This window comes from Pecten maximus, chromosome 5, assembly GCF_902652985.1.
Source record: "Pecten maximus chromosome 5, xPecMax1.1, whole genome shotgun sequence".
In the NCBI taxonomy this organism is placed as follows: Eukaryota; Metazoa; Mollusca; class Bivalvia; order Pectinida; family Pectinidae; genus Pecten; species Pecten maximus.
The window spans coordinates 9,790,941-9,818,580 of record NC_047019.1 but is presented as its reverse complement, the minus strand read 5'-3'; the positions used below and the strand labels follow the sequence as shown (position 1 = coordinate 9,818,580).

Genomic DNA, 27,640 nt, shown 5'->3' with positions numbered 1-27,640 from the left:
TGCTTTAAATACTTGAGAGTCTGGTGAAAATTCAGCTTGCTATTGATTTTTGTCATTATCAAGAAGATATGATAAAGCATGGAACAAAACGTCTGCTACAACTGCAACATTAGCAAATAATGATCGCTCTCGAGGTACTCCGAATGAATATTCCAGAAGTAAAAGTCAAAGGTGTCCCACATTATTCGAACTCTCCTGTAAGGGAGGGAAGGAAAAAAACTAATCGATTTTAGCAGAAGGTTGTTGCTCGGTTGCTGAGACGCTGAAGAAACTCGTGTTGTTTTACATGACAGAAGGAAATGGGGCGAACGGCAACGCTTGCAACATGTACCCTTAATCAATGGGCGATGGATTTTGACGGAAATATGTCTAGGATTTTGCAAAGTAAGAAATCCTACCCGATTCGTGTCTAACAGTAATTTACCTAGCCTACTTTCTGTTGAAGTGTTGTGCGTTACCAGTTGTCCTGCGACACTGGTCTGAACGTGAAAGTTAATTTAGGGAAAGATGTCTAGATATGGACTTTAATGATGTTAATTTTTTTTCTTAACCAGGTATACAAAAAGCCAAAGAACTTGGAGCTAAATACAGACTAGGTCCAGAATTGGAAATTTGGTAAGATCATTAGAAAGACACAACTATCTTTAGAAACATTACAATATTGGTCGACACTATTAAAATCAAAATCTTAAGAAAATTTTGATATGACTTTCTGCAAGCTAACCAAAAATGAAATGACATCTAATTCTGCAAGTACACGTATGTTAATGTCTAATTTTTTCACAGGGAAAAACATCAGATAGTTTCAGATAGATAATGAAAATACAAATGTTCATGTGACTTACTGTAAAAACCTGTGTAATTTGGGCACCAGTGTAATTTGCGCAGGTACTTTTTGGGGCTGAAAATGCTGAAAAAAACCCACTTCTAATCCGTATATTTTGCGCATGAACAATTTTGACCATGTCCATTAAGTCCCGAAAACAATGTGTGAAAATGGCACTAACGCGGATTAGCACAAAACTTTGCTTAAAATCATTCTACTAGATACTTGATGATTAAAATAATCTGATTATTTTGTATCATTGAGAAGGAGAAATATAAAGAAAATCACTGAGAAGCTTAAGGAGATGGCAAAGTTTCGAATCTTGATTATAAGCATACACATTGCCAATTACTCTGAGGTTAAATTTGTTGTCATCATTCCAAAGCAAAGATTATGTAAAAATAAAATGAAAATGTTCTGAATTTTAATTCTCCACAGTGGATATGGATGTGGAGATCATTTCCTGGAGAGTGACACATTTCTACACAGCTGGCAAGTCCTAGCTAACCTACTGACAGCTCCTGAAACACAGGACATTCTTTGTGATGTGGGCATGTAAGTGTTGATTTGGGCACTGGTCATTTGGGCCGCACAGATTCTTACCAAGTCTGCATTATTTTTTTTATGATAAAATCCATATTAATAAATTTTTCATATTTTTTCAATCAGATACAGATTCTGCCAAGTCATGAAATGTCAGATAAATGAATATGGTAATGGACTGGACCTAACTTACAAAATTCATCACAATGAGCCTTTTAAAAGTTACATCCCTTGTGACTTGTTTCAGCAAGCATTGTCAATTTTGCATGGCCTTACTGCAATAACTCATCAATCTCAAGCCATATGTTTTTAAAGATTCATAGACATTGTTTGGACTCTCTGAAGCTGAATCAATGGTATTGTGTTTCAAGTTTGTATACACTTCCTCCAAGACACAACAAGAGTCATAGTGAAAAGTAATGGCTAACTGTAGTGTGTATCTATTATTGATTGATAAGACAATTTTATGGACTTAATGATGTAAAGGAATCAACCTTGTAATATATATTGATGTATGTGGGCAATTGTACCCTAAACCATACCTTGATTATCCTCAACTAAGCCCCTCCCTTAGTGTACAAGACTAGTACCGTATTTACCCTCAAGTAAGCCCCTCGTTTAGTGTAACAGTTTACAATGGTTTGTACCAAAGTTATTCCTGTATATACATGCTAACAATATTCATTTATTATTTATTTATTAATTTACAAATTGATTTGTTTATTTTTTAATTAATTGATTTATTTTTTATTTACCGGTGTTGTTTATTTATGTGTATTTCAGGCCTGTTATGCACAAAAATGTTGCTTACAACTGCAGAATAATCTTCATCAACAAGTAAGTACATAATACTGTGTAATAAAACCTTTTTAATGACCTTTTTATATGATAGAATTTTAGGATGCTGTTGGGGAGGTGTGTATTTGTAGAGTCATTATAAGGAGTTATAGGTCAAGATCAGTCATAGAGGGAGGTTGACAATAATGTTCCCAACTATGTGAAGAAAGTAGATTCTTTTAATATTATCATTACATGTATTGAAATCGAACAATGAAAATGATAAATATATTGTCGGACATTCACAAGAAATATGCTTAAATTATTTACTAACTGCCAAGTCTATTGTTGTTTTTTTTTAGAAAAATTCTCCTGATTCGACCAAAGATAGCATTGTGTAATGATGGTAATTATCGTGAGACACGCTGGTTCACGGGTTGGTCCAAACGGAAGATGACTGAGGATTACTTCCTACCTAGAATGGTACAGGACATTACAGGACAGGTGTGTTATAGCATGTAATGTGTTCGTGGGTAACAGGCTATCATTTTCACTCCTTTTATTAGAAATCTCCAGTGATTTTCTGTTTGGAAAATAAGACATGTTTGTACAGCTGTACTATTAAGAAAAGGAAACTATTATTAATAGAAAGAAAGAAAGACAATGCGCATGAGAGAATTTTTCAAATTCAGCTTTGAAAATGACATCAATTATTTGGCTTTTTTGGCTTAAATTGGCACAGATAGAGTGGCTTGGCCTGATGATCGGTGGACTCATCATTCATCCATTTGTCTATTAAACATATATCAAGCTTGAATTTTAGGTCTGTTTCTTGGTCTTTAAATACTTTTAGATTTTGCATAGATATTTTACATATTACATGGTTGTTAAACAAGAAAATATCCATAGTTTTAGTCTTGAGGTATAATTAAGCATTTTTTCCATGAAAGCTGTTGGTTTTCAGGTGAACCAAAATATTTATTGACAAATTTAGAAAAAAATGTGCAATTAAAGCATTTTAGAATCTTGTCACTTCATAGTAACGTTTTACTAAATTTTCAATATTACATGCAGTTGTTTCCAAAAGAGCAGTGTTTCCTTTAATTAAGGGGAAAATAGTTCATTAAAACTGACACATTTAGGAGTCTTCACGGCCGGTCTTTGGGGGTTGGGTGCGATACTACGACTTTTTGTTTTTCACACAACATTCATATATTATTACAGAAAACGGTACCCATAGGTGACGCTGTGATATCTACTCTTGACACATGTATTGGAAGTGAGATCTGTGAAGAATTGTGGACGTCACACAGGTCAGTGTGCATTTTCTGCATTCTTATAATAACTAATTTGAAAGTATAACAGTATGCATTCTAATTACATTTTTCCTCTTCTGTTTTCAGCAAAAATAACATGCTTTAGATATCCTGAATTCTCTCTGATCTAGTAATTATTGATAAACTTTATTTATTTCACAACAATTGCGAAACAAGTTATATCAACTTATATTAATCACCCTTGTTGGCCCAGATGAAAGTCAACGAGGGGTCTTACTGTGGGAGGAAACCGGAGTACCCAGGGAAGCCCAGGCGGTCAAGCGCAATCCATACCTTTTCACATCCGATTGGGGAATCGAACCTGGTGGCCTAGGTGAAAGACAAGTGTGTTACCACTGTGCCACCCAACCACCCAACACTTATTGGTTGGCAAGATGGTGCAGTGGTAACACACTCGCCTTTCATCAGCTGGGGTTTGATACTCTGATCGTACATGAAAAGGTATTTCCTCTGGGTATTTCATTTTCCTCCAACAGTAGGATTTCACTGGTGTGTCCATTTGGGCTGATATGAGAAAAGTTGATAATACTTGTTTTGCAATAGTTGTAAAAATATAAGTGAACATTTAATCTATATATATGATTATGTTTGGGAGATTTTTAGTCCTGCATACCATTGTCCCTCAGCTACAATTCATCAATCTCCCGTAAAAAAATACTTATCGTAAATTTGTGCTATTGGTGATTTCAGTTTGTGACATGTATCTGTGTTACAGTCAGCACATTGACATGAGTCTTGATGGGGTAGAGATCATCACCAATTCAAGTGGAAGTCACCATGAACTGAGGAAATCCTACGTCAGGGTGGACCTCATAAAATCTGCCACCATGAAGGTACGACCTACTCATGTGTTAATTCCTCTTCTCCTTCCACCGCTGCCCCCTCTCAACACACACTTACCACACACATGTAGCTGGCGCATAAGGATGACCATCCTTATATGATCGAGTACCATTACTGTTGATAGGATTTGGTTTGTTTAACGTCATCAACAGCTAAGGTCATTTAAGGATGGCCTCCCATGTGCGCAATATGCATGTGTGTGGTGGTTGCGTATGTGTGTTTTGGGAGGCTGCAGTATGTTTAAATTTATGTGAAGTCTTCTTGTGATAGGCCAGAACTTTCGCCGATTTATAGTGCTACCTCACTGAGGCATACTGTTGAAGACACCCAGCAGGACACTACACATGGTCACATTATACTGACGATGGGCAACCAGTCGTCCCACTCCTAGTATGCTGATCGCTTAGCAAGAGTAGAAACTACCATTTTCAAAGACTCTGGTATGTCTCGGCCAGGGGACAGAACCCAAAGCCTTCCTCACAGGGGCGAACACTCGACTCGAGGCCAAAAGTGAGGCATTGTCAAGGGAGACAATTAGGATGAATAAAGTTGTTTAGAAAGAAGAGAAAAGATAAGACCTCTTACGATTATACAATGGGAGCAAAAGTTACAATTCTAAAGCCCTGCCTGCAGGGTTCTATTGATAGGAAGTTAAAAAATTCAAAACCAAACCATTTTCATTAAATATTTCTCAACGAATTCACTTTCTCGTTAATTTCTTTAAAAAAATTTATTCTAAGCTTATAAGATTTCTGCTGCTCTTTAGAATATTAGAAGAGAATTCTGACTTGTGAATGAAACTGTAATTCTAAATGAAAATTTATTAAATAGGGACAAAAATGAAATATGGATTTATACAGCAAACCTGGCAAAAGTACAGAGAGAACAAGATTAAGTGTTATGGAAGGTCTGGCATCTTCATTGAAGACACTTGACCAGATTCCAGATAATGTTACATTCTCAAAATGTCAACCAGGGTGGTGACAACAGAACCATCAGATATATCAAAGTTTACTTTTAAGAATTATTTATTGAAGATTGCCAACTCTCTTCTATTTCTGTTTGGGAATTCTTAATTATAGATTTGTGACCGCCTTAGAAATGAGTTGGTACTTTTCTATCATGGTTTCCTGTTCACTTAGGCATCCTGACAACAATTGTTTTAATATTCTGTGATTTTCTTTGTTTTACAGTGTGGAGGTGTTTACATGTTTGCTAACTTTGTCGGCTGTGATGGAGAACGTACCTACTATGATGGGGGCTCGGCTATTGCTATCAATGGTCAGATGGTTTCTCAGGGGCCTCAATTTGCCATACAGGAAGTGGTATGTGTTTGATATCTGCAGTTACTATATTTATCTTCCAATAAGCCCCTTCCCCTTGTGTATAAGCTTAGTACCATATTTATCCTCCAATAAGCCCCCTTCCCTTCTGTAAAAGTTTAGTACCATGTTTCTTATCCAATAAGCCCCCTTCCCTTCTGTTTATTATCCAATAAGCCCCCCCCCCCTGTGTAAAAGTTAAGTAACTTTTTATCCTCCAGTGAACCCCCTCCCCTAGTGTGAAAACTTAGTACCTTATTTACCCTCAAACATGCACCCTCCCCAAGTGTAAAAGTTTAGTACCATATTTATCCTCAAACGTACACCCTCCCCTAGTGTAAAAGTTTAGTACCATATTTATCCTCAAACATATGCACCCTCCCCTAGTGTAAAAGTTTAGGGCCATATTCATCCTCCAATAAGCCCCCTCTCCTTCTATAAAAGTTTGGGGAGTGCTTATTTGGGAACCACTATAAGCTTACTATACATGTATTTTAAAATTGATGATTCTGTGATAATGAAAAAGGGGCTCATTTGTGGATAAATACAGTGATCTTGTAAACCTGCATAAAGTAATGTATAAATTCATATTTTGAAAACTCTTACACTAGACTTTAAAAAATATATCTTCCGTAAATTTTCTTTTGAATTTTGCCCTTAAATTGTTCAAATTTTTGTCAAAATCAGAATTAATGCATATGTAAGCGTATGTAAAACAAGCTTGATCTTCAGGTTCCTAGCACGTTCTCAGTGTTAGCACAATCTGTCATTAACTCATAGATATAGTCATATTCAGTTTTAAATGCATACTTGTGAACCCCTAGTAATATTAATTTGTTACCACTTAGATCGTGAACACTGCTACGGTGGACCTGGAGGATGTTAGGGGTTACAGAAACTCACTGAGGAGTCATTCTTGGAGAGTAAGTGATTGATACTAACTATAATATATTGTCGTTTCTACCACAATACACTGTGTTATTCCACTCTCAAGTCATTGTATAAATGTGCCGACTGTTAGATATATATATGTTATATTCCACTAGTGGAATATGACCTTCCCATCTTTTGATTGGTCAAGAATTCGAACTTTGACCCGAGCTGCAATTGTTATTGACGTCATCAATAATCAAATGACGTCACATCACCGGGTCCCTGCCGTCACCTGTACACCTTATTTGTATTCACACGCAGTGGCCGAGTGGTTAAGGTGTCCGGACACTTTATCACTATATAGCCCTCCACCTCTGGGTTGCGACTTCAAAACCTACATGGGGCAGTTGCCAGGTACTGACTGTAGGCCGGTGGTTATTCTCTGTGTACTCCGGCTTTCCTCCACCTCCAAACCTGGCACGTCTTTAAATGACCCTGGCTGTTAATAGGATGTTAAACAAACAAACCAAATTCAATATCATCATCCTGTTATCTACTGAAATTGCCCATGTAATATTTTTGCATATTTTACTATTGTAATATACCCTGGAGCATCTTTAATTGGTGGCAAAATTGAAACTTTCATGATGTAAAATTGCGCAACAAAGTGACTGCCTACATTTGAATTTGTCCTCCACATTTAAAATATAGTTCTCTGAGTTATGTAATGGTAAAAATTATCTTCACTTTGGTTTCATTTGAATTTTCGTATGAGATATATTATAAAAAATTCAATTTTGCTTGCAATGAATACCTACAAAAGATTGCAAATACATGTATCAGAGTAATTTATGATATTATGTTAGAGAAAATCTGATGATTTATTATGTCAGAGTGTAAATATGGCATTGGTTTTGTACAGTACTTTTGTACAACTTGAATACTAAAATCAATGTTTATTGAAGATATATAATTTGTAATGTACATAATATCTGACAATAAGCGTGTCTAGATTTGTGACTTATTTGTACAACTTGAATACTGAAATCAACGTTTATTGAAATTACAGTCAAACTTCGATGTTTCGAAGTTCAAGGGACTAACAGAAAAACTTCGATACAGCGGGACTTCAAATTATTCATGGTTGACAATAGATCGATGTTTTCTTGATAATTAAACAGAATATGTATCGGTTACAAAACACTTATATCGCGTTTAACAGATAAAACAAAAGAAGTACAATGCACACTTACGTAAGTCGTTAGGCTTTTCTGCTAAAGACACGTGCGTTTACGTTATGTGCATATAAAATACGGAATGCCGATCGGTTGGAGAATGCATGATTGAATGACAAATAATCGATTTACTTGGATATTTATGTATAAGTTTGAAACGTGACACTTTGAATATGAGTGAAGCCATTGCTAATTGTTTGTGTTTAAAAATGGTCCGGTTGTTTTACAGTTCCTTAAAATTTACTCACCGAACGCTGATTTCAATGGCGGCTGAGATTATCAGAGACGACTACCGAAATGTTTTACCGGAGTGATTAAATGTCATGGCTTCTAAATACACTTTTTATCTATCAATTTGATCTGATTATTAATAAACCCCATGACCGGGAGTGACAACACACGCTATCGTTATCCCTATTGTCAGTCAGGGTATTTGGGGGAGAGGTGTGAAATCTTGCCGCAGGGGTCACGACAAACACCTGTCCAGTGGTCAGTACAGGTAAATTTTTTGTTCGAATCATGAGATGTCAATTACCTATAATATCATAGCTAACGGGTCATGAAAAAAGTTCGATACATCGAAAACTTCGATTTATAAAAATTCGAATCATACATAGTTTCGTTAGTAGTGTTATATAGTGAGAAAATTCGGGACCAAGCAAAAAGTTCGATACAGCGAGAAATTCGAATCAACGAAGTTCGAATCATCGAGGTTTGACTGTATATATGATTTGTTCTGTACATAATATCTGGCAATAAGCATGTTTAGATGTGTGGCTTATTTGTATAGCCTGAATACTAAAATCAATGTTTATTTTAATGTTTTAAGTTTATTTAATTGGTACTGTATGGTATATGATATATCTGGCAATAAGCCGAGATGGCTTACGTGTAAGCACTGACTCAAAGTATGGGAATAAGCTTATTACACAGCATTGAAAGTATTTGTTACTATTTCTGCGGAAATACAATAAAGAAATGAGCTCATCACTAAGCATGGTCTTATCACTGATTAGATACAGTACATTGTACACAGGCATGACAAAAAATTACAGTTCATAAAGATTTTTTGTTTTCTAATATATTTGTCTTCAATTTGCTGAATATATGTTTATATATATTTCTATATTTACCAAAATTGTTGTCATTGTTTGTTAAGTGATATGATCATAGAAAGTTGGTCTGTTTTCATTGACATTCTCAGTTGATCCCGTTTTAAATTAACATGTTATTGAGAATAAATTACTGTTTTCTTTTAAAGGCGTCACAGAGTACATCGTTTCCCAGAATCCATTGTGATTTTGCAGTGACAAACAACGATTTCTTCAAACACACAACTGATGTCCTAGAGTGGAAATATTGTACAGCGGAGGAGGAGATTAGGTACATGATTAGTGTGTGTGTGTAGACAATATATATTACAGCTTTCTGTTGAATACAAGTTAAATTTCAACAGTATGACAGAATACTCCAATATTTTCAATGTGTGCCAGAAAGAACAAAAAAAAAAAAAAAAGAAAAAAAAAAAAAAATGATATGCTCTACCACATGGTTGAAATATAAAAACACAAATTTCTATTACTTCTTAAAGCCTGCACAAAGTTCAGTATTTTATCATTCTTCAGTTAACATGAATAAAATATATAACTGTATGAGGTATGATACTACAACCTTGGTTGGTCCGATGTGTGTGCTTCGATCCCTACCTAGGCATTTTATATTTCTCATGAAGCTGAGAACATGACCATCTTGTGCTATCATGGTTGCAAATATTTCTTTGGATAAGACACTTTAACTAAATTGCTTTAAATAACAAGTGACTGACATCAAGTATGATGTTCAGTGATGTAGCCACAAGCTACTACAAGGTGACAACACCATGAAATGGTCCTGGCTCTTTATTGGGGCCATTAACCTACAAACATGCAACCAAACAAAAGCTGTATAATGATAGACCCATAATGTGTTACAGTGACGGGCCTGCCTGCTGGCTCTGGGACTACTTGAGACGGAGTGGCCAGGGTGGATTTTTCCTGCCACTGAGTGGTGGCATTGACAGCTCCAGTACCGCTTGTATTGTGGCATCTATGTGCCACAAGGTCTGTGATGCTGTTAAGGAGGGAGGTAAGATTTATATCATTTTAATATTCAATTAAAAAAAAAGAAGTAGAAGAAGAAAAGAAAGAGCTGTTTTAAGTATAACCATGACTATACAGATGATATACACATATTTTGTAGTGATAAGTACATTTAAAATGAACATTAATATAAATTCAGTCTTACAGAACATATGTAAGTGATTAGAACATTAAATACATATTGATTAATAATGTATATACCTAATACTTGCTGAATACTTACAAAAAATATGGTAAAATTATAGCATATTTCTGCTATCAAAATACTCACAGGACCAAAGTCATAAAGGATGTATTTGTGGTCGAAATACTGTCAATTTAGGAAATATTAATCTCCTCAATGTTTAACAAACGTGAAGTTATAAATAACCTTTTGATTGGATGAGTATATTTTCAAATTGTTAATCCTTAATAAATTATAGTACTATCAAAAGAATTTGGAAATCAAATTAAACAACTACTTGCTACAGTTAGTCTATCAATGCTGAATCGAAGAATCTCTTTCTTATGTTTAAGAAACAGTAACTGTTATATTCTTTTTTAATACAAAATTAATTCAAAATAACTGTATGATTTTACTCTTTCAGATACTAAAGTGCTGTCTGATATACGTCGTATCATTGGAGATCGGGCTTACATTCCTCAGGACCCACGTGAGCTCGCCAACAAGGTGTTCACCACCTGTTACATGGGGTCGGAAAACAGCTCTCAGGAGACAAGGGACAGGGCAGCAGGACTAGCTCAGCAGATTGGCAGGTATACTTGGGTCAAGGTCACAGTGGCAGTATAACTAGGTCAAGGTCACATTGAGAGAGGCATAACTAATTCAAGACCACAGTGGCAGATATACCTAGGTCAAGGCCAACACATTTTACATATATTATTGTAATTATCTTCCTTTGTTTTTCGTTTTTATCTTATTTATCTGCAAATAAGTCCCTTGCCTACAATTAAGTCCCACCCTCTTCTTCATTTTTGCAGAATCATCAATCTTAAAATCATGAGATAAATGTGGCTGGTTCACAAATAGGCCCTCCCCAGATTGAATTAGTGATCTTATTTTACATTTGGGAGGGTTGCTTATTGATAATAATATGGTAATGAACATGACAATACATGAATCATTTACAATATAGTTGATGATAATAAAAGCTCTCATGTTATTATTTTTGTGACTTTATATACCACATTAACCTTCATTGTGTATTCACCTGTACCTCCCTTCATTCTCTTCTCCAGCTTCCACTTGACAATCAGTATAGACATTGCCGTGGCAGCCCTCCTCAGCATATTCACAGCCACTTTGAAACTAGTGCCCAGATTCAAGGCCACAGGAGGAAGTCCAAGGGAAAACTTGGCTTTACAAAATGTTCAGGTAATTTAGTTATCTTTCAATATGTATACTTCACTATATATGCCTATTGTATTATTAAAAGGCAGTGATGTACTCATGAAAAAAGAGTTGTCTAATACAGTTAAACCTGACTTTACCGACCACTGACTTTCATGACATCCTGTATCATTTGACCATAGTTGACAGAAGTGTGACATGCTCCACTATCATTACCGACACTAACTTTATCAACACACTGTCATGTCCAACACATTGACTCAGCCCCATACAATCAGTATGTCAGGTTTCATTTCACACTGAATCTCTGTCTCAATTATGTATTGACTAATATAGTTTTTGTAACAACAATTGTTAACATTTGTTTCTTGTTTTGTTTTTCATATATTTCTTCAAACAGGAAATTTTTGATACTTAAATTGTCACTAAGCTTTTTGACATTGCTTATAATCATTGTCCATCAAAATAACAATGTAATGAGTGAAACTAAGTTATCAAGGACACATTATAAAGTTACAGATATGATTTCATTAAAAATATTACTGGACACTGGAATTTATAAATGCATCTGCCATAGTGGTAATTAATAAAAAAAAAATTAGTTCTGAAGAGTAAATGAACATATCAAACATTTCTTACTATATATTATACCTGTAGTTTTATGAAAATGTCCCAGGTCAAACAACAGTTTATTAATTAGTAAAACCTTTGAATCAATTTGTATTTTGTTTGTCTGAAGGCCCGAGTGCGGATGGTTCTAGCCTACTTATTTGCCCAACTGGTTTTATGGGCGAGAGGGAGATCTGGAGGTCTCCTGGTGCTTGGGTCAGCCAATGTGGACGAGAGGTAGGTCAGTCAACAGGACGAGAGATTGGTCAGTCAATATGGACAATAGATAGGCCAGCCAATGTTGATGAGAGGTAGGTCAGTCAAGGTGGAATAAATGTGGCCATGGTTGAGCTGGCTGTTTTACGTAAGTAGGTCTGAAATGTTGAGTATTTTGAGGAGGTCTATGTGATGTCATCTTTTATATTGGGGAGAGGAAAATACTACCAGCTCATTTTTAATATGGTGGATCTGTGTTCTTGGGCCATACTTTTGACTTTATGATGACATTGTACATGTATTATACATACTTTTCTTCATATTGTCTTCACACAATCTTCATCAGTGGAAAGATACAAAATTTGACTTTTACCTTTGATCTAGTGACATTGCCTCTTTGACCTAGTATCCTTGACCTTTGCTTCATCAATTCATAACAAAATGTTCATCAGTGAAAATTTGACCTTCTGATCTTTGTACCTAATGAAATTGACCTTCGACCTTGATTTTTGACAAATTAAAGTATGTGTATTTTTGTTACCAAACGTCTCAACCAAATTTCATGTAAATCAGTGATAAGGACAAAAATTATCAGCCAGGAACATTTGTGGACAGAGGAAAGAGAGACAGAGTGATTACTATAGGACACCCATATTATCTCTAGTACAGGGCCCTATAATTAGCTCTTTTGAAACTGTACAATAAATACACTTCAGAAACGAAATTGTAGACAGATGTATGCATTCATAGAGTCTGTATATGATGATTGATCCACTTTCCTGGAAGTTTAGACTCTGTAATGTGAAAACTTTTAACATCTGTGATAATGTATTTCAAATATCTTATTAACAAAATCAGCAGCAGCTTGATATTCTTGTGCAAGATATATTTTAATTGATTTTTACATTAATTTTGTTAACTTAGTCTTATAGATCATCTGCAATCAAAATTGATTAAGAAAACATATATCTCCAATTATAAGAATTGATTAAATTAAAATTGCATGGATGAAAATATTCAGTATCAATACTGAATTTAGTATTTTGGAAATATTTCCCCTTTATATGCCTATATTAAATTTTGACAAAACCAGCTATTTCAGTATTTCAGGAACCGGCACACTTTCACCCATGTAATTGGGTTACTTATTTGAGAACATAAACTATTTAGTCTTCCTGTGACAAATGAAAAGGCCTGACCAGAGAATTGCTGTGTTTTAACTTGTAGCCTACGAGGATATATGACCAAGTATGACTGCTCCAGTGCTGATATCAACCCAATAGGTGGGATTAGTAAGACAGACCTACGGAGCTTCATACGGCACTGCATCACCAAGTTCGGCTTCACCACACTGGAAAAGTGAGTTCTGTTTTAACACAAGTGACTTAAGATATGTACAGTAAATGACATTCACATATTTATTTCAGAACTTCTGAATCATTGAATGTAGGTTGGGGAATGGATATCTAACTTTGTGATCCAAGTAGAATTAGATATTACTATCATGGTTATTAGTCCCTAACTGGTGAAACCGGGGCGACTATAGGTTTCCTTCCTGTCTGTCTGTCTATTCCTCCGGTGAGACGGATGCACTCACTCAGATATACTTGTGGGGGGGAATTAATGATTCATTCTGTGCAAATATTTTTGTCGCCTATAGGAGGTGAACTTTTATGTAAATCATTAAACCTCACTGCACATGTGCTTTTTTAGCGATGAAATGAACGGAAATTAAATGTGATGTCCATGCCAAATTAAAACTTGTGCCTTGCACCCCACAAGTTCACAGACAAAACACTTCACCTCATAAGACAATCTTGTCCATATCACTGTCCGTCCACTGAGTTTTCACACTTTTCTCAGCCATGCTTCAAGGTATGTTGGTGAAAGTTGTTATGTAACTTCAATATTAGTAGCTGCAAATCAAGTTTAAGGGGTTTTGGGTCAAGGTCATCATTACTATTTTTAGTGGGGGCCGGTAGTGGATGTATTGCTTTAGCAATACTCTCAGAATGCTTGTATTTCCAGGTATTTGATATCGGAATTATTGAATAAAAATTCATTCTATTATGTGGTTGCTGTAATTTGTCAAATTTCAATACTATTGTCACCCTCGTTATACTGCCAAAATTGATGTGAACAGAATGTGGCGGTATAATAGGGTAGACAAGCTGTACTTAAAAAAACATCACTCTGATTCAGAAATTACAAGGAAGATTTCTTTTGTTGTAGAATCTATGATGCTCCTCCAACTGCAGAGCTGGAACCTCTATCCAATGGTCAACTGGCTCAGACAGATGAAGTAAGTAGAATATTAAAAAGTACTCTTTGGAAAGTAAAACAAAAGTCACTGTTAAATCTAGTAATCTACTCACCAAGGCAAACTGTATCAAAGCCCCAATATACAAAACAGAGTGTGATTTATATACATTATGTAGTATAGAGTAAATTAATTTCTTTATAGGATAAAATTCCAGTTTACATATGTATGTCCAAATAAGGAGAAACCATGGTTACGGTATATACACAATGGTATCCTACATATTAAGCTTGCAGGGAAAAGTCACAAAACCACAAAAATACCAAAGTTAAATCATAGCAGATAGCATGTGCTGCTGCAAATACTCAGGTGTCTTATGGATTGTGACTTGCATGATCGCACACAGGGGTCTGTTGTTACGGTCAGGTGAATTCAGTCTTTTAGCTCTAGGGTTTTTCTGTGGGAAGCATTTTATGCATGAAAGTAAATCTGTAACTAGATGTAGAAAAGTTTCTCTATAGTTGGTCGGCCTAAAGAAATGCAGTTCAAATGCGCTTTCTGCACTCTACAGAATTTTGTCCTTCAACAAATTCAACCCAATAGAAAAACAGTTAAATTTTAAAATGCAGTGACATTTAACCAGATCTCACTAACTCAGTAACTGAAGTACAATATTAATCAAATCACACTAGGTTGAAAGGTCTCGCTAACCAATATGGTTGAAACTGATCTTAAAGGTCTGAAATACATTCAAGACTTGGTGTTTTAATGTTGTTGTCAATTTCTCTCATATGTAATAAGGGTTATTTATTCAACTTCAACAATTCCAATGTCAAAATCTAAAATTTAAGATTTTCTTGGTTTTAGGAAGACATGGGGATGACCTATGAGGAGTTGTCCATATATGGGCGTCTAAGGAAGCAGAACCAGTGTGGTCCATACAGTATGTTCTCCAAACTGGTTCACACCTGGGCAGACAGGTATTCACCAGAACAGGTAAGTTTGAACAAGCTTGTTTCCAAAACAGGTAAGGTCATGTAAAATTACACCAAAAGAATTTATGGGTGTTCAAATAGATCCAGTGTTTTACTGTGCAGTGCTTAAGTATTACTTTCCAAATGTATCTTATCTCAAAAATATAGTACCCGTCACAGGGGCTTGACTCATTCCTTTTACCCAGAATGAAGTATTTATCCCCAGGTTCTGATCCCCTGATCACTTATTCTTGGTCATATGAACGTTTCAAGCCCCTGTGGTACTTGTATGTCCAGTTTTACAGCTATATATTTGTCTGCTTTTTTCAGGATTTATTAGTTCGCTGAATTCAGTATGGAAAATGAAGACTTTTGTCATTAACCTGCTAAGACCTACAAAACATCTGGAGTGAAAGATCATAAAGTTATGAAGGCCGTATATTCAACTGTATTCCATAGTTGCCACATCTGTATAATAATGTTGAGATGATATTGAATGCTATTTTATTATGACCTTTTATTTCTAATTATTTGGTAATGATATGGCTAATACTAAACTGACCTGATGAAATCAAGTGTGAAAACTGAAGAAAAAATAATTCTGATCCTGAGTAAATTTTAGAACATTTATTCCTCACATTGAACTTAAGCTTTTGTTTTACAACAGGTTGCTCAGAAAGTGAAGCACTTCTTCAGATGTTACGCCATCAACCGTCACAAGATGACAACCCTGACTCCGTCCTATCACGCCGAGTCCTACAGTCCGGACGACAACAGATTTGACCATCGTCAGTTTCTCTACAATGCCACTTGGCCGTGGCAGTTTGGCTGTATAGATGAACAGGTGAGATTTATAATCCTGACAGACAGTACCAATAATGTACTTTACTATCATGTTATTTATTGTATCAGGTATAATTCTTAGCTATTCCTGCTACCGGGGAATTTCAGGATTATTAGAATGAATAAATAATAAAAGTAGTTTGGATTTCAAATAGTGCTTCCTGATAATAAATTAGCAAACATTTTACCAATAGGCCATAGTAAGGTTTGCACTACTGGTATTTTGTTAACTTGTGTGAACGCCTGTTCATTGTGACATAACGTCATTTATGACGTCATTGAGTTCCCTTTGAAAATAAATCTTACCTGAAGAGCCCAGCGATAGGTGAAAGCTGCTAGTAACTTGGTCGTTTATTCCTATATATAATGTAGATACACAATTTATATCAATTTCAGACTCAGAAACTTACTGTACTGTATGAGGAGAGAAAAGACCAGCAGACAGATAGAATTCCTTCACAGAGTCGTGATGTAAACAAAAGTATTAACAGCAATGGCAAGACAGACCACAGCAAGGTTACAAAGCAAGGCTGGGGAGGGATGTCCAATGTAGGTGTGGAGGTTGCCATTGGAGGTCAGGGCACCTGCTCAGGGCCAAACGAGGTCAAGGTTGAAGATGAAATGGAATCAATGCATTCAGAGGCATTCGAACATTCCAAGGTGGAAAAAGAGGCATTTGAAAATTCTAAGATGGAAAAAGAGGCATTGGGAAATTCTAAGATGGAAAAAGAGGCATTGGGAAATTCAAATTTGGAGGAGGAAGAAATGTCAGGAGACATCCATGGAAATTGTGATAAATCTATACTAAGGGAAGATATAGGAAAGATATGTTTTGAAGATTTGGATGGGCAATCTGGTTCTACCTCTACTGGAATGGGTAGGGGGAGATCCTTAGAGAGAGGAGTAATGCTAGAGAGATGTGATCCGACCTCTGACAACCAGGACCTAGGGTGGGGCTGTGAAATACGAGAAGTTGAGAGATGTGGCCCCTCCCTAGAGGACAGGGATGTAGGTGTACAGGGTAACAAGAGGAGGTGGCTGGAAGGGACCCTGTTGGAGGGGAAACGGTTCCGGCTGGTTCAGGGAGTTGCCTGATCTCAGGCAGCAATATAATGAACATGCATGAAGCTGTAAATTTAACATTCATTTTGTGATATCTTGAGATATTTGTTACGACCTTTTCATTCAAAAATTCCTTTAAAGCTTTTTTGATTCAAAACGTTTTCAACGGATGGTTTCATTTTTTTTTCTTATTATAACTGATCATGAAAATACAAATGCTACCAACTTTAGATGGAAATAGACTATATTTGATGGGAACCTGGCTTTAAGAGTTGTTCATCTTCTTTTTGATTTCAAAACTGCATGTGTTAGAATTTTAAAATTATCAGCACAACTTTCAAGAAAGTTTTTAATTTAAATTTAAAAATTCATGATAACAAAAATATCTTTATATGATGTGTTGTCATTAAGATCTAGAAACATGCAAATACTGATTTCAGTAATTATGAAAATTTTACTTCAAGTGTGCATGTATGTAAATCAGAATTTTATGAAACATGCAAATGTTGATTTCAGTAATTATGAAAATTTTACTGCAAGTGTACATGTACGTAAATCAGAAATTTATTTTACATATTAATTATATATACATATACATGTGTATATGTATCGGTTTGTTGTAGGATTTTGTTGAGCAGATCCATGACATCGGGTAAAAACCACAAACCTGTGGAGTGATATATATTTGTGGAGTATGATGTATACTTAAATTCCAGTTGAATATACCTGATATATTTCATTATGAATCTAACAACAAATTCCTCTAGAATATTACTGATCAGTATTTTGATATTCAATCTGATTAATATACAGATCACCATTGATCATCCTTGGTTATCTGTATTTTAATCAGACTGTTTGATATTTATACAAATATCAATTTTAGCATAAATATGTGAATTTCTTTTTGCCAGTTACCAACCAGAATCAGTTTGATGTATTATTTGTTATAAAATTTGTACATGCATTTAACTAATGCTGCAGCAGTGAATCAAAAATTTTAATTTGATATATATGAGAGCAACTATTTTCTTACAATTGAGTGCCATTGCTTGACTAATGTGTCATGTGACTATTAATAGTGCATAAACAACATACATACATGAAATTTTTAATATAAGCTTAAGGATACTATTTATTTACGTTATAGAATTTAAAATGAGATTTACATAATTTTTATATACACCATGTATAAGTTTAACCTAATGGCATGCCCATTTTAGGACTGGTATATTGTTGGTTGAAAATCTGCTGTAAGTTGATAACAATGAAAATCATATATGGCTCGGTCCAATTAAGATTTTGGTTTTGTTTGGTTTATTTTGTTTAATGTCCTATTAACAGCCAGGGTGTGGAGGTGGAGGAAAGCCGGAGTACCCAGAGAAAAACCACCGACAATGGTCAGTACCTGGCAACTGCCCCATGTAGGTTTCAAATTTGCACCCACAGGTGGAGGGCTAGTGATGAAGTGTCAGGACACCTTAACCACTCGGCCACTGTGGCCCCCTCCCATTATGATTAAAAGTAAGACAAGTATAAGCTTAAAATAACCAAAGGAAGGGAGATGTCTATTTGTTCATTTTACTTTCTTTGCATTTGATCTCACTTAATCTGGCAAAAAATAAATTTGATTGTTAAGATTTTTAGCTCACCTGGTCCGAAGGACCAAGGTGAGCTTATGCCATACCGTGGCGTCCGTCGTCCGTCCGTCCGTCCGTCCGTCAACAGTTGACTTATTTGACTTCTTCTTCATAACCACTGATCAGAATATGAACAAATTTGGTCAGAAGCATCCCTATGGGTAGGGGACTCAAAATTGTACAAATGATGGAGCTGACCCCCTGGGGACCTCTGGGGTGGGGCCAAAAGGGGTCAATTTGGAGCTATTGATATAAACGACTTCTTCTCTGAAACCAAGCAATGGCTATCGCTCATATTTGCCAGGTAGCATTACTATGGGGTGGGGATTCAAAATTGTACAAATGAAGGGGCTGACCCCACAGGGGCCTGAGGGATGGGCCAAATGTGGTAAATCCAGCTATATTGATATAAACGACTTCTTCTTTGAAACCGAGCAATGGCTGTCGCTCATATTTGCCTGGTAGCATCATTATGGGGTGGGGATTCAAAATTGTACAAATGATGGGGCTGACCCTCCAGGGGCCTGAGGAGCAGGGCCGAATGTGGTCAATCGGGCTATATTCATATAATTGACTTCTTCTCTGGAACCAAGCAATGGATATCTCCTATTTTACTGGTAGCATCACTATGGGGTAGGAATTCAAAATTGTACAAATGACGGGGCCGACCCCCCCCCCTGGGGGCTGAGGGCGGGGCCAAAAGGGGTCAGTTTTGCAAAATTGAAATAAACGACTTCTGCTCTGAAACTAAGCAATGGATTTCGCTCATATTTCCCGGGTAGCATCCCCATGGGATGGGGATTCAAAATTGTACAAATGGTGGGGCTGACCCGGGCCGCCAGGGGGCTGAGGGGTGGGGCCAAAAGGGGTCAATTTGGCTAAATTGATTTAAACAACTTATTCTCTGAAACTAAGCAATGGTTTGACTGGTAGCATCCTATTGGGGTAGGGATTCAAAATTGTATAAAGGAAGGAGCTGACCCCCAAGGGGGCAGAGGTCAGGGTCAAAAGGGGTCAATTTGTCTAAACAAGTTCTTCTCTGAAACTAAGCAATGGATATCACTCACATTTGTGTGGTAGCATCCCTCTGAGGTCGTGGATAAATGCACTTTTTGGAATTTTCAGTATTAAAATAAAATCAATGTACATATACCCATATAAAATGCTTATGATATATATTGACATAGCAATACCAGCGACAAATATACTTCATCATCATTCTTGTTTCATATCTCATGAAACCAGGTGAGCAATACAGGCCCTCTGGGCCTCTTGTTTTGAAACATTTTCATTTTTGCTTGGCTGTGTATAACATCACATGTCATTCCCAGGTCAAGGTGAGAGGTCAAAGGTCAAATAATTGTTTAGATGTGACTTTCATACACTAAGTGCTTATTCAGACATAGACGTATTTTTACACTGTTGATTTTGAAACAAAATAAGCATTCACTGATCATATGAAACCTGTACTGTAGCACTGGCCTATCATGTACCTATCCTGAAAGTCAAGGTCATTGGAATTCTCAAAGGTCAAATAAATTGATTTCTTCTCCAGATATCCATTTTGTTTCAGTCTTTAATGTGATATGGCCCAAGGCATAGTGGGCCCACAGAGTTGACAGAGGGCTTGATTCATAGAACCATTCCACTGTGATTTTGAGTAAAATGATTTGTAATAAAAACTGAATTCAAGAAATTAACTTTGGCACTATTACTGACATAATTAGCAAACTGTGAATTTTCAGTGTAGTTTGCAATCATATTAATATTTTATGAAAATTATTAAATAACTACAAATGAATCAGTAAGCAGTCGACAGGATGCTGAAATTGTGATTCCAGTTATGAACTGAATTCACTTGACAGCTGTATAGTTTAAAGTCATCCTAAATGGTTGATGTTCAATTTCAATTGCTTATTCCAAAACAATCATCATGCTTAGTTATAGAATTTCAATCATTTATTCAGAAAATTCATCATAAGTAATTATAATCTAGAGATTCTATTAATTAGAGATAATTTAAATCAAATCAAATACGACACTTCATTGGACAAGTGCATTAATATAACAAGAAGTTCAAGATTATATTCTAAGAAATCTTTTCTCGATTTTTATAATTTTTGTTTTATTAAAATCAGAATTGATTTATTCTAATTTTGTAGACTTTAACTTTTAATCACTGTTCTTGGTTTAAATCATATATTCATATATATCCTGGTTGATGTTAATTATAATATCTAGTAGATATTTAGATGTGTGATGTTTTTTGTGAGATAAACATTTATGCTGCAGCAGCTGTTGAATTAAAGTATCAATCATGAATTTATACTGTTGGAAGTATGTATAATTATGTATTTTGTTTTCTTCAAGTAGATATGAAAATTGTACTTGAGTTGTTTTAAGTATTAGTTTAAATTTTCATTACTCAGAAACAATGACAAAACAAACTTTAGCAACTTATGCTAATATTGCTCATATTGGCTTGTATGGAAGTGTACATGGGGTCTGAAAGGGTTATTTTACACAAGGTGGACAATTTTTACATGTAATGACTGATAAAAGCATTGACTTCAACAAGTTATCTTTACCTATGGTCAGTTTGGACGAGCGAAACACCCCCGGCCAATATAGATTTAGATATGCACTAACTATATAGTGCTTTGGGGAATGTGGAACTGAAGAGTCATTGGATCATATATTTTATGCAAAGTGTTGGGTAAATACACAAAATTGTATGTTTTTATCTTATAATTTTGCTGGGATCACAACTTCATTGCCTTGTAAGGCTTATGTCTTGTCAATTTTGAAATATAAACATATATTTTACAATGTTTAGCTAAAAAAAGGCAAAACTGTTGGGGTGCAATCACATCATCACTACCTCATGAACATTTCGTAACTCAATCTAGCTTGATCTATATAGACAAATGTTGTATGTTTGTGTATAATCATGATTATGATATATGTCAACAGACAATTTCTATGAATATATATTAAAATGATATGTTTGTGTGATTTAAAAAAAAAAAAACGAAATCCTTGTGTGGAATATTCCTTTAATCCTTTAATGTGTAAGGAAATCAGAATGCCCCTGTTAACAAAACAGGGTCAGTACCATACAGTCATTGATTCTATACTTAAGAATTCATATTTGTACTTTTATTTTATATTCTGACAGATTAAAGATTTAAAAAAAATGTTGGGTTATAGTTTAACTTGTGTTGTATTCTATGATCATGGTATGGATGTGGGGGCCGCGGTGGCCGAGTGGTTAAGGTGTCCCGACACTTTAACACTAGCCCTCCACCTCTGGGTTGCGAGTTCGAAACCTAAGTGGGGCAGTTGCCAGGTACTGACCGTAGGCCGGTGGTTTTTCTCCGGGTACTCCGGATTTCCTCCACCTTTAAAACCTGGCACGTCATTAAATGATCCTGGCTGTTAATAGGACGTTTTACAAAAACAAACCAAACAAACCAAAGGTATGGATGTATATAAATTATGTAGTGAACTCTCGACACCAACACTAGCTGTGGTGTCTCACTTCAGAATGGCAGGATTCTTGAATGCGTCAGATGAATCTGACGATGGTGGAGCTTAGAAGACAATATCGCCCAACCTCTTGGAAAATTAGTTGTGACTGATAATTGAGACCATCAAGGTATAACAGTGCTGGTGGTCCTCAGGCTCACTGACTGTCGGCTCTTTTTTAGATGTTTGGATGGATGTCTCATCTGGCAGGTCCATATTTCCTTGCAGACATGAAAATTAATACAGTAGTCATGTGTTCATAGATCTATGAATGCATACATCTGTCTACAATTTTGTTTCTGAAGTGTATTTATTGTACAGTTTCAAAAGAGCTAATTATAGGACCCTGTATTAGAGATATGGGTGTCCTATAGTAATCACTCTGTCTCTCCTTCCTCTGTCCACAAATGTTCCTGGCTGATAACTTTTGTACTTATCACCGATTTACATGGAATTTGGTTGAGATGTTTGGTCACAAAAATACAAACTTCGGTCAAAAATCGAGATCGAAGGTCAATTTCATTAGGTACAATGATCATAAGGTCAAATTTTCACTGATGAACATTTTGTTGTGAAAAGTCAAGGTCACTGGTTCAGAAAGGCAAGGTCACTAGATCAAAGGTAAAAGTCACATTTTGTATCTTTCCACTGATGAACATTTTGTGATGACAGTATGAAGAAAAGTTGGTAGGAATGAAAAAAAAGTAGTCAACTGACCAGAGATCAAGGTTACTGAGTCAAAGGTCGAGGTCATTTTGGCTTAAAGGTAAAAAATCACAATGTCAGAAATGTCAAGGTCACCGCGTCAAAGGTCAAGGGCAGTGTAGGTCATGGGAAGGTAAAGGAAGGAACAAGACTGACATCATCAAGAAGTATATATTATGTTTCCTTGCTATTTTTTTCTCTTTTTTTTTTAAAAGTTCAAATGTCAAATGTCAACTTGGTGACATGGGCAGATGACTTTGGATGATTATTTGGAGAAATTTCCAAACGACAGGGCCCTTCCTGACCTGTTGAAGTTATTCTTGTCACCAAAGAATTTTTGTTAAACACTGATATATACATGTAGACACCCCAGATATCTCCTAAACATATTATGTCTATAGTTTGGTTTGGTTTGGCTGCGGTATGTTTGTGCTCGTTTTCTTTGGATAGTGTGGAACTGGTGTCGATATTATAGTGCTACCTTACTGAAGTATACTGCTGAAGACACCCAACAGGACACCCCACTTGTCACATTATCCTGACAATGGGCGAACCAGTCATGCTAAGCACTAATCAGGAGTAGCTACTACCATTTATATAGGCTCTGGTTTGTCTCAGCCAGGGAACAGAACCCAAAGCATTCTTCACTAGGGAAAACACTCAACTAAAGACAAAAATGAAGCAGTGGTAGGGAAGACATTAGGAAGAATAAAATTGTTGGAAAGAAGAGAACAGATAAGATCCCAAATTTAGTTGCCTCTTATGATCATGCATTGGTGGCAGCAAGTACAGTATAATTCTTATGCCCCAGGACAGTGTGTCTATAGCTTCTACTTCTCTTACATTGTGAGATTCAATACCCATAGCTACTGTCTGCTTATAACTACTCAAACTGGGTGGTAACAACATATATCCTCTTTATCCTGCAACTGCCACCGCATTGTCGGCATACACCCACCGTATATATTTTTGCTGTATACGGCAGTGACGGAAAACAGCTGTATTTTGGAATCTTAGCACGTGCGTCAGTTCGACTGACCTACCTTCAAAGTGAAACTACGTTAGAACCGAGACATACTTATATACATGTCTCTGGTTTGAAAGGCGAACATATTTCTGTCATTTTTGACACCGTTTCACTTCAAAATGATTATTTTTGATGATTATTTTTTATGACTGTTGCAGGATAAATAGAATACATGGTCAGTGTCTTAAAATATAAGACAAAAGTGGCTCGCCAAGGCTCGCCACTTTTGTCTTTCTTTACCCTCGCCAAAATACAGCTTATATTTTAAGACACTGACCATGTATACTCTATATATAGCTACACAAGTCTATGTTTGAGACTATCTGCCTCTAACTACAACTTCATACAGAAAAACCCACATGGTTAGGCAGTTGGCAAAATGCCTTTTCATGTCTGATCAAAGTATCAAACTACCACCTGTTTATAACAACCATCTATCTATAACAATCATCTGTCTATAACAACCACCTGTCTATAACTACCACCTGTCTATAACTACCATCTGTCTATAACTACAATCTGTCTATAACAACCACCTGTCTATAACAACCACCTGTCTATAACAACCACCTGCCTATAACTACAATCTGTCTATAACTACCAAATGTCTATAACTACCACATGTCTATAACTGCTTCCTGTCTATAACAACCATCTGTCTATAACTACCACCTGTCTATACTACCGCCTGTCTATAACAACCACATGTCTATAACTACCACCTGCTGTCTATAACTACCACCTGTCTATAACTACCACCTGTCTATAACTACCACCTGTCTATAACTACCACCTGTCTATAACTACCACCTGTCTATAACTACCACCTGTCTATAACTTCCACCTGTCTATAACTACCACCAGTTTATAACGACCACCGTTCTATAACTACCACCTGTCTGTAACTACCACCTGTCTATATCTACCACCTGTCTATATCTACCAAATGTCTATATACCACCTGTCTACAACTACCACCTGTCCATAACGTCCACCTGTCTATAACTATCACATGTATCTAAACCCATAAACTAATTAAGAACATATCTGACATTGGTTTGTTTTTCGCCTTGCGCCTTAATCATATTCGTTCTTTCATTACATACTATATACATGTACATGTAGTTATATCAATAAAAACGGACGATATTTTTGTGAGGAAATATCGTAAATACTACGTTTGAAAATAATATGTGAATTACAGAATGATGTGTGGTTGGGATATGTAACAAGTCCTTGTGCTGCAATTATTTGATGATTGTCACTTCGTCGAATATACCAAGTCACCTTCGTGTATGCGTACCCTATATATATCATTGTATATAATATATATATCAAATTATAGCGTGAAGAGTGGATATTGGAATCAGGGTACAATGTACATTGTCAATATCACCCCAGAATGTCAACGTTTGGCGTGACCCATATACAAAAATGTATATGTATAAAGAATCTCATAAAAAACATCATGCTAATCAGAGCAGGACTAACAGGCTATTTTATTTTTATTTTTGTTGAAATGGAATATTCTTTCTACACAAGGAAGTGCTGGTCACTCATGTGCGACTTGTTTTGCAAAATCCTGACCTTGTTCCAGGTTGTTTATCAGTAGATTTGACCTAAATCACCTAATTTGCATTGTCTGGGTCAACTCCAGTAGCGTGGGCCTTTCGTCGTTTTAATGCGAAAATATAATTATTTGAAGGGATGAATTATACAAATCTAAAGGGAGAAAGAAAAGAGAGATAGAGAGAGAGAAAGAGCGAGAGAGAGCGAGAGAGAGCGAGAGAGAGAGAGAGAGAGAGGGGGGGGGGGGGGGAAGATCTATTCAATGTTAAAACCTCTGCAATGGTTATAAGTTACAAAGCTGTGTACCAACCGTCAGGAAACTATTGCCTGCTATCTAATGAAACGTGTTTGTTTTTCAAGAGAATATGTTTATTTCATGACTCAATCACGTTTATGTAAATTACGGTCTCAATTTTACACGTCAATGCCAACATCCTTTGGAATGTGTTATTATTTTATGGGACACAGTTGTTCTGGACTTTGGACCCTGTACATACATACTGTTGCACCTCCTCGACCAACATTTCTTAAATATATTACCGACCTTTGAGACGAACTCGACTATGTCAATGTAAAACCGTACATATATTGATATATTACATCTGGGTATGGAGGGACCCGCGCGATTGAAACCTGCTATTTGACTAACGCCTAAGTTAAAGTACATGCATTTCATAGCGCAAAAGACAAGAAACAACGGGAGTAGGGAGTTATCAAATGGTATGTTAATTACCTGAGCAAAGCTCGAAATGTGCCAAGGCGGTTATGGGCCAACACTGCGTTGTCGAAATAAACAAAAAGCAAAGCAAAATCTGACGATGAAATGTGTCCGACACTTGGCAAAAACAACTGCATATGCAGTTTTTTGACCACATTTTTCTTGAAATCTTGGACAAACATCAATTGCTTATGTATATATTGTCCAGGCGTATATGGGCCGTCGAAGGAAACGTAGTTCCCAAGAAAAAACATGTTGTCAGGCAGGTGACCTCGTGTAGCGAATCTCGTCCGCATGTGTGAATGCGTTAATACTGCCCAAATAACCACCAAGGACATGTTTACATGTAGATTAAAAAATACGTAAAATACACCGAAATGAAGCATGCATTTTGAGTAACATTTTCACGGCGAATCAATTTCACTCGAATCTCATTGCAATCATGCGTATCAATTAGCCTCGTTTTCGTTGAGAACGAATACAGCCATTTTGAAAGTTTGGAGGGCTGTGAAATTTGAAAGAAGAAAATAAGCAGCGGATAGAAAAAGGGAAAGAAAGGTAAACTCTGACAATGGAAAGCATTCATCAAGTTGAATATGTCTTCCAAATGTTTCACAATATTTTAGTTTTAAGCCGATAGAAATTATAAACTAGACCTATCAAATCCCGTAGTTCTCGCTTCGAATCAGTTACACAGTGTATAGGCCTATATATATTGAGTACATATGCTTCACAATGGACGTTCTCGGTTGTACAAAATATGTGCAATGCATTTCAGTTACAGTTTCAATCCGTACGCGTGCGTTGACATGAAACACAATGACGGGTTCCACTTGCGGTACCGGTTCACATACAGATGATCTGGTTCCAGATCCGGTTCGTTCAATCTCCTTGGCGCCTGTTATTTTTCCGTGTCAATATCGAATTCTCGGTCATGTTGGTATTGATAAAATCGTACATGATATTTTTGCTGATTCACCTTGAGCTAAAAAAACAATTTCGTTGACAAAACTCTCGAAAACATTTTGGGCCGCGGGGAATTATTTATAACTACTCTTAACATGTTTTCACATGGATGCATTATTTCAAATATGAATGTTAAAATACTGTTATTAATTCAAGATCCTTATCAGAGAATTGTACATTGTCGTATACACACGGCCATTTGTATATATACAGTATATATATGGTCACTATATATAGTAGTATGTACGTTTGCGTGAGTAATTGTCATCAGGGAACAA

At 36.1% G+C, this 27,640-nt stretch overlaps 1 protein-coding gene across 1 annotated transcript; it reads left to right on the top strand.

Annotated features, from left to right (window-relative positions):
- The first annotated feature begins 223 nt into the window (after positions 1–223).
- Positions 224–18,608, top strand: LOC117327091 (glutamine-dependent NAD(+) synthetase-like). The gene is made up of 19 exons (XM_033883921.1): positions 224–384; positions 555–615; positions 1,265–1,381; positions 2,153–2,206; positions 2,509–2,650; positions 3,371–3,459; positions 4,199–4,316; positions 5,520–5,651; positions 6,497–6,571; positions 9,018–9,139; positions 9,729–9,880; positions 10,482–10,650; positions 11,134–11,269; positions 11,985–12,091; positions 13,298–13,429; positions 14,303–14,372; positions 15,198–15,326; positions 15,972–16,148; positions 16,544–18,608. The coding sequence occupies exons 1-19, from the start codon at positions 300–302 to the stop codon at positions 17,240–17,242; spliced, it is 2,766 nt and encodes a 921-aa protein (XP_033739812.1). The 5' UTR covers positions 224–299; the 3' UTR covers positions 17,243–18,608.
- The last annotated feature ends 9,032 nt before the right edge of the window (positions 18,609–27,640 follow it).

Excerpts from the sequence above, each read along its gene's own strand:
- LOC117327091 (XM_033883921.1), top strand. The coding sequence starts at position 300 with ATGGGGCGAACGGCAACGCTTGCAACATGTACCCTTAATCAATGGGCG. Across the intron at positions 1,382-2,152 it reads ATTCTTTGTGATGTGGGCAT|GCCTGTTATGCACAAAAATG; the intron begins GTAAGTGTTGAT and ends TGTGTATTTCAG. Across the intron at positions 4,317-5,519 it reads TAAAATCTGCCACCATGAAG|TGTGGAGGTGTTTACATGTT; the intron begins GTACGACCTACT and ends TTTGTTTTACAG.